At 35.5% G+C, this 18,420-nt stretch overlaps 1 protein-coding gene across 1 annotated transcript in view; it reads left to right on the top strand.

Annotated features, from left to right (window-relative positions):
* The window catches only part of CIP2A (cellular inhibitor of PP2A), a 56,992-nt gene extending 44,275 nt beyond the window's left edge, over positions 1-12,717 (top strand). The window contains exons 17-21 of the mRNA XM_001362164.4: positions 985-1,181; positions 3,879-3,992; positions 4,271-4,353; positions 7,033-7,172; positions 8,756-12,717. Coding sequence (XP_001362201.2) covers positions 985-1,181; positions 3,879-3,992; positions 4,271-4,353; positions 7,033-7,172; positions 8,756-8,926 — 705 coding nt within the window. The 3' untranslated portion in view covers positions 8,927-12,717. The remainder of the gene's footprint in view (positions 1-984; positions 1,182-3,878; positions 3,993-4,270; positions 4,354-7,032; positions 7,173-8,755) is intronic.
* Positions 12,718-18,420: the final 5,703 nt, after the last annotated feature.

Genomic DNA, 18,420 nt, shown 5'->3' with positions numbered 1-18,420 from the left:
TCATTGCTATTCACTCTCTGGGTCAAAAGATAATTGTTAGAAAATAAAGTCAGTGAGACCAGCAAAGCAGACTTGCATAAAAAGGGATCTGAATGAGTCCGAATTGCATATCATTTTTTGTGTATCATTTGGAATTGAAGTGCCTCAATTTTTGTACTCCTTAATTGGTGCTTATTTTGAGAAATGTCAGCAGAATTATTTGCTCATCCTTGGTTCAAAAAAGTAAATAAAACCCAACAAAAACCAAAGACAGATACTGATGTCTTTTGGAGATGGAAAAGGAAAGTTTGAAGACCATTTTTGGATCATATCCCACCTATTCTCATACCAAAGACATTCTCCCTAGGGGATCTTATTTATTTGTTTATAAAGGAATTCTAAATTGCTAAACAGAGGAATCAGAGACATTAAATGGAGGAGCCAAGTCTCCATAGAGTGAATAGTGTGGTATGGTTAACTGTAGTTTATTTTTAAATAAACGTAGCTGTGTCCAAATAGAAATTGGATATCTTTTAGTTGTACTGTATTGCATCTTTTACATATATGTCATAATATTCAGCCAATTTTGCAAATAATTCTCTGCTAATCTTTTTCTTTAAGTTGCTTATGGATAAGCTGTTAAGAAAATTATAAAGCACCAATATACATATTTTAGAGTAACTATTTAAAAATGCTTTCCCCCCAGGTGTTCTAAGCAGTATGGCTTATATTCAGATTTGATTTGTTTATGATGATTTTAAAAGTCCATTTTGATAATTATGACAAAAACTGTTAATTTTTTAAAGTCCTTAGTTTAAGGCAGTCAGTTGCATTTCAGAAGAAAAGTTTCAGATTCATCAGAAGTCACTGAGCATGTGTGACATTCTTGATTTAGCATATAATTCCATGAAGTAGATCACAAAATACATCTGTTTTGAATCATTAGGGTAAATCATGGTAATACATAGCAATTTAATAGTTTATATTCTTGAATTTTGTTTCAAGGCAAGGACTCTTGCTTCTATGTTGAGAGAAGTTGAGAGAAAAAATGAAGAGCTTGGTGTGTTACTGAAATCTCAGCAAGTTGAATCAGAACGGGTTCAGAGTGATATTGAGCATCTCTTTCAACATAATAGGAAATTACAGTCTGTGGCTGAAGAACATGAAGTGCTGAAAAAATCCTATATGGAACTTATTCAGAGGTTTGGCAAAATAGTTCTCTATAACATCAATATTTTATAACGTAAAAGATAGACATCCCCAAATTTACAACTAGGCTATATTTGTAACATTTATTTATAAGTCAATTAATTGACACTCAGAACTCAATTTTCCAAAGAAATCATGTTATTAATGGTAGTTAGGTTCCTGAATTAGCCTACAGAAGCCTTTTAAGTTTGTAATATATCTGGTATGTAGCACTCTGTCGTACTTTGGGACATGTTCGAGGAGAGATATGGCTGATAATTTGGAATGTTTTGGAGGGAATTCATCCATTAGGCAGAGGAGTAACAAGCTTTCATTCTAAAACCTAACCACTACATGCAACCCACATTTCTAGAGGAAAATGCATTCTGAAATTGAAACTGAAATGCCAGCAACATCTTCCCCCAACTTCTGAGTAGGAGTAGGGATTACTACTACCTCAATTTCTGCTGGGCAATGAGAATAAGTAATGTTGCCAGATGAGCCCAGGATGAAAACTTTACTGGGACTTAAGAGAAGTACATTAAAATCCCCTCTGGACTAGCCTTTGAGTAAAGTGAGAATCAGAACAGGATGGAAGATGATCCTAGAAAATAGCAGCCAGAGGTGGTGGGCAATCCCAAAATATCAATGAGATTTCTTGGCTTGATCCAGGCTATACCTCATGGGATAATTAATTGTTTATGCATTAAACATGTATATAAGTTGGAGATTACCTACATTGCATTTGTTCTCTGAAAAATACTTCACTGTTAACACTCAAACCTATGTCATAGACATGCCTTCTATTTACCACATGCTATAAATTATATGGCATAGAAGATAAGAGGTCACGGGGTAATATATCTTCATTATATCTTATGAGGCCGAATTTGAACTCACATCTTCCTGACTCCAGGCTTAGCAATCTCTCTGCCATGCCACTTATTTTATGGCCATTGTTTTTCTCAGTGAAAATATTGGATCAGAGCTTTTGTAATTTAAGGGACTTTAGAGAGCAAGATGAAGACACAGACCTGGAGAGGTTAAATGAGTTGCACTAGTATTTAGTTATAGATCCAGGGAATGAATCCAGATCCTGACTCTTAACTCTAGTAGTCATTCTGCTTCCAAAGTGAGTTATTCTAAATTATTTTAGAGATTGGGATGGAAGGATGGATATGGGTTTTATGGGTATAATTTCCATTGCCCCAACTAACACAGCCCTCAGGTCTCTATAAAAACTGATTTTAATCTTTCATAGTCTAAATTTTGCCCATCCATAGTTCCCTAACCTCCTCAGCACTCATGAAATAGCCACAAACCTGATAAATTGTTAGCCAAAATTAGGTGAGGAATGTTTGTATTATATCTTTTACATACTTTCAAATACATTTTTTAAAAACCTATTTTCGAATGGGGAAGGTCTGAGGGGATCCTAACCCATGCTTTCATTGGGAAAGTTAAGTGACTTGCCTAAGGATCCTATTGCTAGTAAATATCAGGGGAACTTGAACCCAGGTTTTCCCGAGTTCTAGGTGGGTTTTCTATGGCTATGCTGTGTTTTTCTTAAAGGAACTTAAACCAGTAACAATCTTAAAATATATTTGAGTTGGTATTTTTAGTTAGTAAGAACTGATAATTATTTTGAAACTTGAAATGTTAGCATTATATTTTAAAATACCTATGGAAATACTGGACAGGATTTATGTATTCTGTGAATAAGGAAATTTGGAAAAGAATAGGGAGCAAGAGGTGTGTGGTAACAATGTAATTCTGGAAATGTATATTTTTTCTTCACCTATAATGTAACTTTTATACAAAAGCTGAGCATTAAGCATACTCCCATTTTTAGTCAAGGATATCTCTAGAAGCTATTGGTGGGGGTCAACTGGGTAGCTCAGTGGATGGAGAACCAGGCCTAGAGATGGGAGGTCGTAGGTTCAAATTTGACCTCAGACACTTCCCAGCTGTGTGACCCTGGGCAAGACACTTAATCCCCATTGCTTAGCCCTGATCACTCTTCTGCCTTGGAATGAATACACAGTATTGATTCCAAGATGGAGGGTAAGGGTTTAAAAAAAAAAAAGAGAAGGAGCTATTGGTGTTTCTTCATGTATATTGAGGGCCAAAAAAGACAGATACTAGTTGACGTGAAAAAGTCTATAGGAAGTGATTGAATTTGCATTAACTGGCAAAACTTTAGGTCATTTCAGTAGTTTTCTGTAGCTAAGGATTAGAATCTTCCATTCACTTCCTTGCCAAAAAAGAAAAAAGAAAAATTGGAGAAAAAAGAAAAATTGGAGCAGGGGCAAAATAACTCTTTAATCTTAAACTTATTGGTAACTAAAGACAGAAATAGTAATCACCATTTGCAGTGTTAACTTGTAATAATTTTAATTTAAAAAAAGCCTCATTTTGTATGGAAAACAAAATAAACTTGTAGAAGTGTGAAGAAAAAATAAAATGTTTTTTTTTTTCTTTAATGAAAATTTACATATGTCCCTGGCCTAAACCTATTATGTTTCATAACATATTCCATCCTGGACAGTTTAGTAAAAGATCTAAAATGTGTCCATTTTGCTGTCATCTTGAAATTGAAATTCTTTGTTGCCATGTGTATGGCACAGTCACTCAAGGCTTAGTTGTCTCCATGTACTAACTTAGAAAACTATAGGGGGAGTGCTGTGTTTTATGATCTCTTCTCTTTTCAGGAGTGAAGCTTTGGAAAGGAAGAGTAAAGATTTACAGATCACATGTGATTCTCTAAACAAACAAATTGAGACAGTGAAAAAATTGAATGAATCACTCAAACAACAAAATGACAGGTAAACTTAATGTTTTTTTAAAAATTCTTTTTGAGCTACTCTAAGTTATTTAATTTCAGAGAAGCTTATGTGATTATTTATTTTTAATCACCATACTTGGTAGATAAACTGCTGGTTGGTTGCTTACTCTTACCATATAGTACAGTTGTTAGGATTTCAGGTAAATGTTCTTTCCATAGGACTTCTTCTTAAATTAGATTATTGAAAAGAAACTGTAAAATAGGAAACCATTGACTATTTGAGAATTTTTTGCAATACTATTTTTTTTTAAATTTCAGAACTATTGCTCAATTAATGGAAACAGAAGAGCAAAGAAAAGAAATACAGAATCAGCTAGTGGAGAGAGAATGTGTAATAGCAAGTAAGTAACTTTTTAATATATAGACTTTGTAGAATTAAAATTCAGAAAGCATTCACAAGTCAGCACAAATGCTTCCTATGATTGTTGTCAGGTTGAAAATTTAAATTATTATTTGGGGTCCTTCCCCTCAATAAAGTCAGGAATTATTTTATTCTACTTTTCTATTAACTTCAGTTTTGTCATTGACTGTCCATTAACCTTAAATCATATACCCCATAGTTTCTTCAATGGATTCTTTGTATTAGAAACTGATTGAAGTTGGCCAGTGCAAATGTTCCATTCTTTGAATATCGAAAAAAAGTCTAATACTTTGCATAAACATTCAATTTTGCTTACATACATATCTATGGTGTCTTTGGTAAATTTGAAGCAAAATAGATACATACATATACAAAGAGGGACATTGCTTGCTGATTCAAGGTATACACAGTTTAATATCCCCTTGAGCATGGTTTAAATTGTTTTCCAGAGTGTTTAAATCAGTTTACAACTTTACCAACAATGCAGTAATGTCTCAATTTTCTTACATCCCTTTCAGTATTTGTCACTTCTCCTTTTCTGTCGTTAGTCAATCTGATAGGTGTGAAGAGTTGTTTTAATTTTCATTTCACTAATCAGATTATAATTTAGAGCATTTTTTTGGCATGACTATCGATAGCTTTGATTTCTTCTGAAAATTGCCTGTTCTTATCCTTTGACCATTAATCAGCAGGGGAATGACTTGGTTTCTTATAAATTTGACTCATTTCTCTTTATATTTCTGCAGTGAGGCCTGTATCCAAGAAACCTGCTATCAAATTTTTTTTGTTAGTTTTCTGCTTTCCTTCTAATCTTGGTTGCATTGGTTATGTTTATTCAAAATCTTTTTAATTTATCAAAATTATCTATTTTAATCCTGTAATGCCCTCTTTCCCTTGTTTGGTCATAAACTCTTCCTTTATCCACAAATCTGACAGGTAAAATATTCCATTCAGTCCTAATTTCCATTATATCTAAATCACATACCCATTTTGGCCATATCTTGGTATACAGTATGAGATCTTGGTCTATATTGGATTTTTGCCAAATCATTTTCCAGTTTTCCTAGCAGTTTTTTTCAAATAATTCTCCCAGAAGCTTGGATCTTTGTGTTTTCAAATACCAGGTGACTATGGTCATTATCTACTGTTTATGAACACAATCTATTTCACTGATCCACCTCTGTTTCTTAGCCCAGTACCAGATTGTTTTGATGATTACTGCTTTCTAATACAGTTTGAAATCTTATATGACTGAGCCACCTTCAGTTTTTTCCCCATTAATTCTCTTGTTATTCTTGACCTTCATGAATTTTATTATTATTTTTTCTAGTTCTATAAAACAATTTTTAGTAGTTTGATCGGTATGGCACTGAATAAGTCAATTAACTTAGGCGGAATAGCCATTTTTATTATATTGGCTCAGCCTACCCCTTACTATACTTTCACAGTAGTTAGGGGTGAAAAACTTCTTACAGTATGATCCTTAGCAGAAAGTAACAGCAGGTGGCAGCACTAGGTAACATTTAGTTACAACTATATAATAGTTTCTATAAATCAGTCACAAAAATAGCAATGAATAAACATTGAAGCAATAAAAAGATCTGAAATTCCCTGAAAAGGGAATTTAGAAAATCATTTTTTCACATCTCCCCACGTTGGATATGAGGAAATCTCACCAAACAGGATTAGGTGATCTGCCCAGGCTGGTACAAGGTAATAAGTAGCACTATGTATTCACAATCTAGTTGTCTGACTACAGCTCTGCTGCTCTTGCATTGCTTGCCCAATACCCTTGAAATAAAGCATCTTGAATTCCTTTCTGAAATTGTCTTTTCTTCTCTCCCATCACTCCCCTCACCCTCATATTCCTACGTCAAAACATTCTAGTAATTTTTCCTTTTGTCGTATCTTGACTGTGAGGGGGAGGGAGGTAAGAGCGAAGAGATGTGGCATTAACAATGACACAGTGTCAAAATGGCTACTTTAACCTCAGAGGGAAAGTCCTGAACCAAACCAATCTCCACAGTCAAAAGTCAAATTAAATTTAGGGCTTTTTTAGTTACCTATAACATGCCTATCAAATAATCATGGCAGTTGAACTTTGACCCTTTAGTGGAACAATGATTAGTGGTTGAATTATAGAGAATATTGTAGTTGTTTTTTAAATTGAAGCCTTAATAGTTGAAGGGTACACATTTTATGACAAGGAATGATGAATATACTAGTTTTTCTTCTTTCAGCTATAAACTATCTCCAAATCTTCTCCATAGGGTTACTTTTGATCATTCTGATTCTGCGGTACTAACCTTCTTAAGTCAGGTCTACCTTCTAGATGTTTATTCTTATACATTTATGACAGGTAGACATATACTTTCATGCTTGATAAGCCCATAATAACTTTTTAAAAACTCTTTGTGTTAATTCTAAGACAGAAGAGTAGCAAGAGCTAGGCAATTGGGGTAAAGTGATTTTCCATAGGGTCACAAAACGAAGTGTGAGACAAGATTTGAACCTAGTTCTTTTGAATTCCAGGCCTGATATTTTATCTACTATACTACCTAGTTATCCCCATAATCACTTTTAATAGCCATTATTATAATACCATTGTTGATAAACCTGGACATAAAACAAATTAATGTTTCTACAAATTTTTCTAAAGACTTAGAACAAAAAACAAAAGTACATGAGGACAAATTGAGAGCTCTGCAGAAAGAAAGAGAAGATATGGAAGAAACTATTGAATTTCTGAAAAAAGAATTAAATAGAACAGAGCAGACAAGAAAAGAGTTAAGCATTAAGGTAAGGATTTATTGGGGTTATCATTTATAGTATACTGGAGAAAAAGTAGAGTGAAGTAAGGCGATTTGGTTGTAATAATCATATTCCTTTAGTAATATGATTCTACAAAGTGATAAAATCTTGAAATGATTAGAACTTGCTAAGAAAGGATTTCTTGAAAGGAATGCCTTTATGATATTATTTCAACACTTGTATTTTTTTATTTTTTTTAAACCCTTACCTTCCGTCTTGGAGTCAATACTGTGTATTGGCTCCAAGGCAGAAGATTAGTTAGGGCTAGGCAATGGGGATTAAGTGACTTGCCCAGGGTCACACAGCTGGGAAGTGTCTGAGGCCAGATTTGAACCCAGTACCTCCCGTCTCTAGGCCTGGCTCTCAAGCCACTGAGCCACCCAGCTGCCCCATAAATCAACACTTTTAATTTTTCAGTAAAGCATAATATTTATAATTATATTATTTTGCATGATTTGCTTGTCCAAACTAGTTATCTGAATTACTAAATTAGAGGAAATAATATGAGGGGAGAATATGTAAATAAGAAAGGCTAAGAGGCAGTTGACCATTTAGAGAAGAACGTCCATATTTTATTTTGGCTCCATCTGTCACTGATAATCCTTAATGAGTAAGGGACAGGTTGATGTACATGGGGAGATAGCATAAAGTGAAGTGGTGAAAAACTAAGTCAGATACAAGTGATTTCAGCTTATGAAATTGTTATATGGTTCTTTTATTCTAATTGTGAGTGAGGATGTGTGTGTTAAAAAAAACTAAGTTTATTACATTGACTCAATTAATGACTTGCTGATTCCTAAAGTTGCCAATTATGTGAAAAAGATGAGGTGGTACCTGCAGCCTGGAGCTCTTTAACATCACTCTCCCATTAGAGTTCTGCTTCCTGGCCTGCCCACTGCCTCAGAGCAAAACAGGCCAGGCCTGGCCAGGCTGTAGTCCTATTTCAGCTACAGCTACTGCAGTCATGTTTCAGTACAGCAGATGAGCAAAGGTACAAAATTCAAGGTACCATTTGTGGTCACATTTTTTTTTTTGGATAATGCTTCAATTCTCCTATATCCAATAGTAATTTATATAATGTGTATTCATGTATACTTTTCAATAGAAAATTCATTTTTTAAACATTGCCAACCTATGACAGGTTTGAGTTTTCATTAACAATGCAATAAAAAGATTGATTATATGGTAAAATTGATAATCATATGGTCAGACTATATAATCAGTATTTAATTAGCACCTTAAGGTTTGCAAAGCACTTAACAAGTATTATCTCCTTTGATTCTTACAATAATCCTGGAAGGGAGGTGCAATTGTTTTCCACATTTTGTGGATGAGGAAACTGAAGCAGGCTAAGGTTAAATGACTTGTCAGAGTCACATAGCTAGAAAGTTTGTGAAGCTCAATTTGAATGCAGACTTCTGGACTCCAAGTCCAGTGCTTTATTCACATTATTAATCTAGCTGCCCTTCTCTTACAGAGCCTGTCATTATTCTGTGTTCAAGCAGGCACAGCAATTCTAAAATATCCATTTGGAAAAAGATGCTAAAGCTGTATTTCTTTTTATCCCATAGGCTTCCTCCCTGGAAGTTCAAAAGGCACAACTAGAAAGTCGTTTGGAAGAGAGAGAGACTCTGGTAAAACAGCAACAAGAGGAGCTGAACAAGCATTCTCACATGATAGCGATGATCCACAGTTTGAGCGGTGGGAAAATGAGTCCAGAGACAGTCAACCTCAGCCTCTAAAGCTTTGGCTGAAAACGTGTGGTCTCGTGTGTGTGTGTGTGTGTGTGTGTGTGTGTGTGTGTGTGTGTGTGTGTGTGTATGTATGCATGGGTGTATGTGTGTATTTATCTCTTGTCCCCCCAAAAGGTCAGTAATGACTTTAAAATGACAAGGAAAATCATTAACTATTTTCAGTCTAGTAAAGAACCTGACATGATTCATGTGTATAATATTTGACCTTTTGAATGGAACAAATTAAAATACTTCTCAGATGATTCTATTCTGATCAAACTGAGAGGCAGCGTGACATAGTGGATAGAGGATTAGCCTTGGAGTTGGGAAGACCTGAGTTCAAGTTTTGCCCTTGACTCAGGGCAAGTTACCTAACCTCTCAGGGCCTTCCCTTAGATCAAAGATTATAAATCTTAGACAAGTTGCTGATGTACAACAACTTTCCAGAAACAGACCTGGAGCAAACAAACAAATTGGTTGACCTTTTGGATGCAGTAACTGATGTTTTGACTCAGGGAACTTTTATCTTCTTCCCTTTCTACATTAAAAAAATAGATTGTTCTTAATGCAATTTAAACATACATTTTAATGTCTATTCAAAATAAATTTAAAATATCTTAAAAATTTAACCAAATTAAATGCATTTGAACAGTTCATAAATTATAAAATGTTGTCCTAGAAACAAGTATTTTAAAATATAAGGATTATTTTTGTATATATAAATAGACACATATGCACATATATGTACAGTTTTACAATTTATAGGCATCGACATCCACAAGATACTTTGAAAAATAATCATTCTATATATGTATGCTTTATTGTCCTTGGTAAATACATATAGCTATTTTAATTATATATTTTTTATTTATTACACAAAAATAAAATAGAATCATTCTTGACCAAGGTTTTGCCTAAGGTATAGGTGCAAAAGAAGCCCAAGGCATAAAGAAGAATCAATCATTGACCTTTCCCAGAATTTAAAGGATTATCTAGCCCAATACCCTCCACTACCCTGGGTTTAATTCTTATGATATACTTTTAATTCTTAAACTCATTACTATTTTCCCCTAGTTTTTCCCATTATAGATATATATCTAAACCATATGAGACATTTGGTAGTTTCTTATTTCTTTAAATTTTCAGGAGCAGTCACCACATCTTTTGGTTTGGTAGGCTATAAGTCTAGGTGCCACAATTTCAGCCCATTTTCTTCTAGTTGTCTTTTCATTAGGTGGAAGTAAACTTTTAATAGATGTAATATTAGTCATGTCTTATCTTTCTGTCTTTCTTATTTATCTATCCTTTGTTAGGATCCTCTGTTTTATTTTGTTTTTTCCAAATAGACCCCTCCAGCCCCCTTAAAAAACAAAAATCTAAACATGTGTTGTTTTTGTGTTACGATTTTTGGTTAATTCTAGATCTAAAGGTGGCATCAGCCAAGCCAAACATTGGTTTTAGCTGAAAACTGTTTTGTTTTTAAAGCTCAGATTTCATTTTGTAAATATTTTACTATTTTTAATATTTTGAGCAAATAGTCAAAAATGATATTTTAACTAAAGTTTCTTGTTGTATCTCTTTACTAATAACTATGAATTCTTGTACGTTTTCAATGGTTACTTGAAAAGTATGCAAAAAATATTAGCGGATTATCATGGCCCAAATGGTTTCAAAAGTGTTTCCTGACAAAACAAAAAACAAAAGACAAACCTCACTAATGACTTCCTTGTTAATATTTGAACTAATATCAACACAACTCCCTTTACCTTCTAATAATTTAGTCAGTGTTAAAGCAACTTTATTTTGGTCTTTAACGAATGAGTTTTTATTTTACATGATACTATTTCTTTGTTGGACTTCTGACTCCTATTCTTTTGGTATGTGTGTTAGAAGTCAAGAAGTACCCATTAAAGACATTATAACAAGGAAGAGTAATGATTGAATTTATGCCTTATAATTCTATTTGCTTGACTATCATGAAGGCTCATTATATTTTTAGAAAACAGGTTCTGTCTTTGTTAGAAGCCCTATAAAAAAACAGAAGGTAACTAATAAACCCAGAAGGCTAATAGGAGAACTCAAGTGGATAGATGTAGTTTCTACTTAGAGAACTCCCTAAATACCCAACCATGGTCTCTGGGTATTCTAACCCCCTGTTAGTGAGAGTAAAGCAGAATCACTTTCTCTCATTGAGTTTGTTGCGCAAAACACCTTGGAGACAATGTTATATAAAATCAGTATTTCTGTATTCAAAGAGAGGGTACAAACTGAGGATCAGAACAAGGTGTCCCTTACTCTAAGGGATCTAGCTATCCAATCCACTACAATCTACATCCCTCACAAGAGGGAGTCTTCTGTTCTTCAAGCTCATCTACCAGCTCCCTATTTTTACCTAGGTGTTCCCCAAAAAGAGCTGGCTAAGCTGCCTATCTATGACCCTCAGTAGTTGGTATGATTGTGTTCAAAAGCTGTCTCCATAACCCATTATGATTGCTCTCAAAATGGCTAAGTCCACTCCAGTGGGTCTGACCCCTGAGGTAAAACCTCAAAGCCAAACTGACAGGACTTTAGACAAAAATTTCTGGAAAGTTAATAAAAACGCAGTAGGTATAGTCAGATCCTTTGCCAAACAGAACCTCCCCAGATGATTTTAGGGTTTTTCCTTCTCCACAGACAGGCTGAAGTAGCCAAGCTCTGACAAGCCAGCCTTTCCTCCTCCCTTCAAAACAGGAAGAGCACCTTCCCTTCCATAGGACGTCACTCACTAATGGTTGTCGCTTCCAAACTGTTCCTCCTCTGCCCCCTGCCTGTTACAATCCTTTCTCTAGAGTTCCTAGCATGTACCTTAAAGATAACCTTCCACTTCTCTTAAATCTTATCCATATCTCTATCCTTTTCCCATTACTTTTCCTTCCTCTGATCACTTGAGTAAATTTGTGGAAGACAAATTCTCATATGATAATTAGTAAATATATAAATCCTCCTTATTGTAAACTTATTATACTTACCCAAAATAACAAACAGACAGTCCTATTCTAAGCTTATCTATCTTTCGTACTTATATTCACTACCTTAATCTAGGGATATAATATAGGGAAAAAAGGGAAATAGAGAGTTATAATAAACCTTTTTACAGAAAACAGAAACAAAATGCAAACATTTGCAAAAAAAAACAACCAATAGTAGATAATTCAAAATACTAAATTCTAAAGAATAAAATCCCAAAAATGCAACTTTTACAAAAATAGTTGTTACAAAGAATATTTTGTCATTTTAAAACTAATACAGAAAACCAAATTTGCCTAAAAATCTTATACTAATCTAGCATAATTGCAAAGAGGAAATTCCAACAAACTCAATGTAGCTTATGCTTTTACAAAAACAATATCTATCTAATTATGCAAAAAAATTATTCCAAAACTTGTGCAAAAAAACTTATACATCTAAAAATCTTGTTTGAACAATTCAAATTTTCTCTATGCTAAGCCTTATCCTAGTACAGAAAACAAAATTGATTACAGATAACTTAAAACTGAGTTTACTATCTTCAAAATCTAAATTTTTTTATAACATTATAACTGAACATAGCTAATTTACAGAAATCTGTACATATGTATATCTGTGCACAAATGACTTCCTGTACAAATCTACAAATATATACAGAACTAATAAAAAAATTTAAGTCTTGCAACTTTGTAACTATTCACAATGTAATATATAGAACCTGTACATTAGTTACATTTTTACACATTTTGCTATTTTATGTATGCTGAATAAAGAAAAACAAATCCTTTCTTTGATCTAACTAAAACTTTACTTAAAAGGAAAAAATAACTGGAGCTCTAGCTGCTTGACATTTACTAAACCCCTGCTACTCTGAATCTTCTCAAATTCCAAGTCCCTCCTCGGAATGGGATTGGTCCTCATATAGACCAATCCCGTGTCCAGAAGTAGGGGTTGTGGCCACTCCCTAGCATAGGATTGGTCCAATCAAAGGCCAATCTCATGCTAGGAAGTAGGGAATTTGGTTCCTCCCCCAGCATGAGATTGGTCCATTCAAGACAAATCCCACGCCAGGAAGTAGGGGGCATGGACCCCTGGGGTACGCTAGGGGATGCAGTTCCCCTGACCACAATAATTTAAAACTCACAATTCCCTCTGTAATCCTTTGGGAGACTAGTCTCTCCAATCAATCATATCAAACATAAACTAGAGATACATACATTTTTTTTATAAGGGAACATACAATAATCTGGGGAGTATGAAACAAAAGGAAACAAGAACAAAACCAATTAGGGGACAACCCCATTTTGCATAACAAAGAACTTACAAAACAAACGCATTTTAACTAAATGAATTTGACCCCCCAACTTTCAATTCTGCATTTGTCAGAAGGTTTGCTCAGGATCTCCTGGAGCAGTGTGTGGTCTCCACGGGCACTTTCATGGCATCTTCTGCAAAGAGTTCAGTCTGGATTCCAGGAGGCAACAAATTTTTTACCCTCAAAACTATTTAAACTTTTCATATAAAATAAAAACACATTCCCCCCTGAGTCAGATATAAAGAAACATTGAAATTACGTAGGGATACACGGGTGAGGTATGAGGCATGTGAATCATTGCCAAATAAAATTTTTAAAAATCACAAAGATGCCAAATATTATATAAAAAAATTCTAAATAAGGAAAAATAAAATCACGACAGGTCTTTGAATAATGGCCTGATTAAAGTTATGTCCTATGATTCCGTAGCAGCAATCATGAGGTTAACCCACTTAGCAGTCAGGACCACAGTCAACTGTAACAGCTTGAAAGATGGAAAAGGGACTAGATTTTTAGCAGGAAATGGGAAATAGCATTCCCTGGTCTGATCTTTAGTCGTCTTTCAGGGATAGGAGAGCCAGAACAGTCAATTGTTAGGTACTTGATAGAAAGTATTTCACAAGGAGTCCAAGGAGTCTTGTGTCGTAACATATGTCAAGCACCTCAATCTTGAGGATCACACATGGTTAAAGTCCTTTTGAATTGGAACAGAATTTCATTAGTCCTACCTAGATTAGTTTCTTTTTGACCTGCATGCTCTTCTGGCACTATTCAAGTTAAGTCCATGCTTCCTTGGCACTGTATAGGTGAAGTCTGTGCTCTATTTTGATCCCCTTTCTTTGAATCAGACATTTACGAAGCAAAGTCCCATGATAGTTAAAGAGTCAGTGGCAGTTTTAACAGTCTAAGACTGTTGGGCAGGTAATTTCAGTCAGAACTAATGGACATTCTATATCTACACGTGTAAAATCAAAAAATTCTCCAAATATTGGTGACGTGCTTTAGAAAACTCAAATTGCACATGCAATTATTAAAAAAAGTTCTAAAAATCAAAATTATATATCTTACAATCAGTGACACTCAAGGAGATGTAGAATATAAAGGTTTCTTACCAAGAACTGAGATCCATTTCCTTCTTAACTTAGCCATGATTCACAGTGTGAGTGCAAATGGTTTTTACAAAATAACAATAGGGAATGAGTAAGACACATTCAAAGACAGATATCAAATCTCAAAATTCACAATATAAGTTTTCTGTCCAACTAGGTCATGGACTGCTCAGAGTCAAATATAGGATGGTACAAAAAAAATACATATCCAATAGCAAAAGTTACAATAGATGAAAATGCAGAATATATATATATATATGTGTGTACTTAAAAAACAGAATGAAATCTCAAAGCAAAAAATTACTCCAATACAATAGGATCAATACAATTAGTCATCATTGGTAGAAGGTACTCTCTTGACATGGGAACAATATTATAGATTAACCAACACAAACAATTTAAATATGGAGCCATAAATTTTCCCTTCAAAAGATTTACATCAATCACAATGTAGTGTTTGTTGTAAAGGTTCCAAATACTGTAAGTCATTTTAAGGTGCTTTTTGTAATTCAAGAAAAATCTACCTTTGCAAAATTGGGTTAATTTTAATAATAATCCAAATTAATGTATTATGCTTATTATCCAGTGTTTAACTTTCTAAGAGAATCTTTTCAATCTCTTATATGTACTTGCAATATTTTGTTGGAAGGGAAATATTCCATTACAATTTCTGGCATTAAGACATCAGGGCCTGGGAAATCAAAGACTGTACCCTCTGATTCCAGGGCCCTAATCCCCTTTACACCTTCATAAAGATCTTTGGGTATTTGGTGTATTTTGGGCATTTCCTTGGGCTCCTCTAGGCTGAGGGGCAGTTACACATTTAGTTATAGCATGACAAGCTCCACTTTGGATATATTATTGTTGGTGTCAGTTATTGTTTGCCTGATTTGGATTTGGATGTGGAATATTATTGCCATAATTGTTAGGATTTGTATAATTACAAGCATTTCCAAAGGTGTTATTCCTGAAATTATTATTTCTAAAGTTAATATTCTGAATTGCTTGTTTGCAATTCCAACAATTCATCATCATGTGACCCCTTTTTGCACAGAAGTGGCATATTAATGATTGATGTGTGGATTCCTGCAAAGGGGAAATGGGCACTGGTTGACCTTTTTTTCTCTTGTTTATCATCTTTCCATTAAACTTTTTAGTTTTTTTTCCTTAATTCTGCTACCAAATAATTTGTTTCCACTTTTTTTTTTGTCATCATGGCCTTTAGATATGTACACTGAGACCCTACACAATTCCTCAAAGTTCATATTTGGCCAGTTTGGGCAGTTAGTTTTAAAATATGCCTGGACCACTTTGGAACAATTGTTCACAAATTGTCTCCTTATTTGCTGTACATCCCTTTCTCTAGTGAGGTCAAGGACTATGTATGTTTCTCCTAGTTCAATTAGTCTGACCATAAATTGAGAGGGTGACTCATCCTCCAATTGTTTAAGGTTTTCAAATTTGGTCCATGTGCCTGGCCTGTTGGAGCTTGCATTGTCTTTATCAATGCCTCCCTTTCCACGGCATAGCTGCAAATATTTGTCTTCACCATTTATATTCCATTTTGGGTCGTGTTTTGGCCAATGAACTATTCATTCCTCTAGCTCTATTAAAAGTGGAAATAATTTTGCCTTTCTCGCATCCAGTCAAAACGGCCTAGAGCAAGTGTTGTACATCCTGATATGCAGGATCATATGTGCAGAATATGTTGTCCAGGGTCTTGATGTTGTGACAAGGAAATCACTTTAAAAGACTGATATATATTAATTTAAGGTCGCCAAGGAATTCAGCTATGTAATTCCTAAATGAAAACTCAAGTCAGCAGTCAACCTTTTATGGAGTTTAATTACAAACAGGAGGAAGAAAGGTATTAGCGAGAGAGAGAGAGGGAAAGAGAAAAGGGAGAGAAGGGAATAGGGCTTAAATACCCCCTCTGTTTAGGCTGGGCCAAAAGGCCCAAGCCCTTAGATAGCTGAGGCAAAGAAAAGAGATCAGTCCCTATCACTCACATGACCAAAATGGAGAAACAGTCTCAGGGGCCTCCACCTCCAGCTTCCTTCCGAGCAAGCTTCTCAGAGCACCACCTCTCAGAGCAAAAACTCTCCAACCAAAAAAACCCTCCTAGTCCTCAGATCCCACTATCTTTAAGGAAACCATCGAAGTTCCCTCCCCTCAGTCCTCACATCTACCAATCACTGTCCATGTCTTCCCTGTGCCAATGGTGGCTCTAGCTTAACCCAGGACCGCCCAGAGGTCTGTGGCTTTGCACATGTCTGTTGAAGGTCATATTCTCAAATAATTAAATTTTGATCTATGCTGCAGCCCTTCCTAAATCCTGTTACCCTGAGTAGGGTGGAGATTGGAATAATTAAATTTTGATCTATGCTGCAGCCCTTCCTAAATCCTGTTACCCTGAGTAGGGTGGAGATTGGAATAATTAAATTTTGATCTATGCTGCAGCCCTTTCCATTGTTCAGCAAAAGGTTTCTGTCCTAAAGTAATCTTAAGAAGGGAGGAGGAGGAACCTCCCTTGCCAATAGGGTTCACATTCCAATGGTGAAATTTCCAACATTCACAAGTCTAAGAAATTTTAAGGTTTACAATGTCAACAATAGGTTCATCATCTGAGGGGATATTTTGTTTGTATTTTTTAATATCCTGTGGAGTAAAAGGTGTGTGGTGCCTTCAGGTCACAGTGTTTCCATTTGTCCATAATGTGGGCACTTCCCTTAAAGAGAAACAGCCTTTGTATGATTCATTTGCGGTCCTAGTCTTTTTTGTGGATGTTTGCATCAATACGAAAAAAGTAAGGGAAGGGGTGGAAAGAGGGGTAGGGAGAGGAACTGGGTTCGGGAATGGGCAAGGCTGGGGGCTTGAACAAGGGGCAGGAGATGGTGGGGCACTGGGAGAAGGGGAAGACATGACAGGGGCTGTACTACCCATGAGAGGAGAAATTACACTTGAGGTACAGGTGGGGAAGGATTTTCCCTGTGAAGTATAGGTGGAGAGGAATCGTCTATCTGAGGTAGAGGTGGAGAGGGATTGTCCTGTTGTATCTGGAGACCAGACAAGGATCTCTTTACAACCTCCATTTGGACTTGCATTTGAATCTGCATGTTAAGGAGGCAGGCCTTTTGTTGTTTATGGTTGAGGTGTAGAAAAACAAAACCTCCCAAGATTATCAAAAGATTTATAGAAAGGAAAAGCCAGTATGAGCTCCTAAGGTTTTCAAAAACCCTAGGGGACAAAAGGCTGTTCATCAAGGTTTCCAACATAGTGTGCAACATTGTGTTGTACTTTTAGTTGTGCTGAACAAAACAACAAGAAAAGAAAACAGCAGGTACACAGGGTTGGGCAGCAAATTGGAGGTTGCAGAGAGGTGGGGGAGGAAAGAAATGAATATAAACACTTGATTGGGCTTCTGTTAAACCCAGCCAGGTAAGCTGATCTCCTTGGGGTCAGAGAGCAAAAATGGATGCTCACTGATTCGGGCCAGTAGTTAACAAAATCTGACTGCACTTCTCAAAGGTAACACAATTTATTCAAAGTAACAAAGATTTATTAAAGGTTGTATATGAGGATTGGATTAGGAATGTGGGCTAAGGAAGTACCCTAACACTAATAAAACTATTCCCCCTCCCTCCCCCAATCTGACCCTTCACAGGATTTATTCTGTCCCTAGCTGAACTGGGGCTATACTGACTGACCTCTCTGCTTCATTGTCTCCTTTCTATGACATAATCCTAGGCTAAGCCCACAAAGGTAATAGTCTCTAGAATAAGAACAAAGTAGTGATGGAGACAGACATTGGGTTTTGCCAAGTCCACTTTGGTGAGTCCAATGCCTCCTCAAAGGTAAATTAATAAATTCTGGCCAACCCTTTCCTGAGATTCAGTTTCCTCAGAGTAGCAGCAGAGCCAAAGATTTAATTGTCTTCAAGCTGTAGCTGAATTTTCTATTGGAACAAGTTGGAGGTCCACATTAGGTCAGAGCTGGGATCTGAAGATGATTTTTGTTTCATAGTCCTCTCCCAACTCCTAGATGGCAGTTGCTCCCAGCATTCTCATCCTCAG

This window comes from Monodelphis domestica, chromosome 4, assembly GCF_027887165.1.
Source record: "Monodelphis domestica isolate mMonDom1 chromosome 4, mMonDom1.pri, whole genome shotgun sequence".
Taxonomy (NCBI): Eukaryota; Metazoa; Chordata; class Mammalia; order Didelphimorphia; family Didelphidae; genus Monodelphis; species Monodelphis domestica.
The sequence above is the reverse complement of the archived record's forward strand: the minus strand, read 5'-3'. Positions and strand labels throughout refer to the sequence as shown.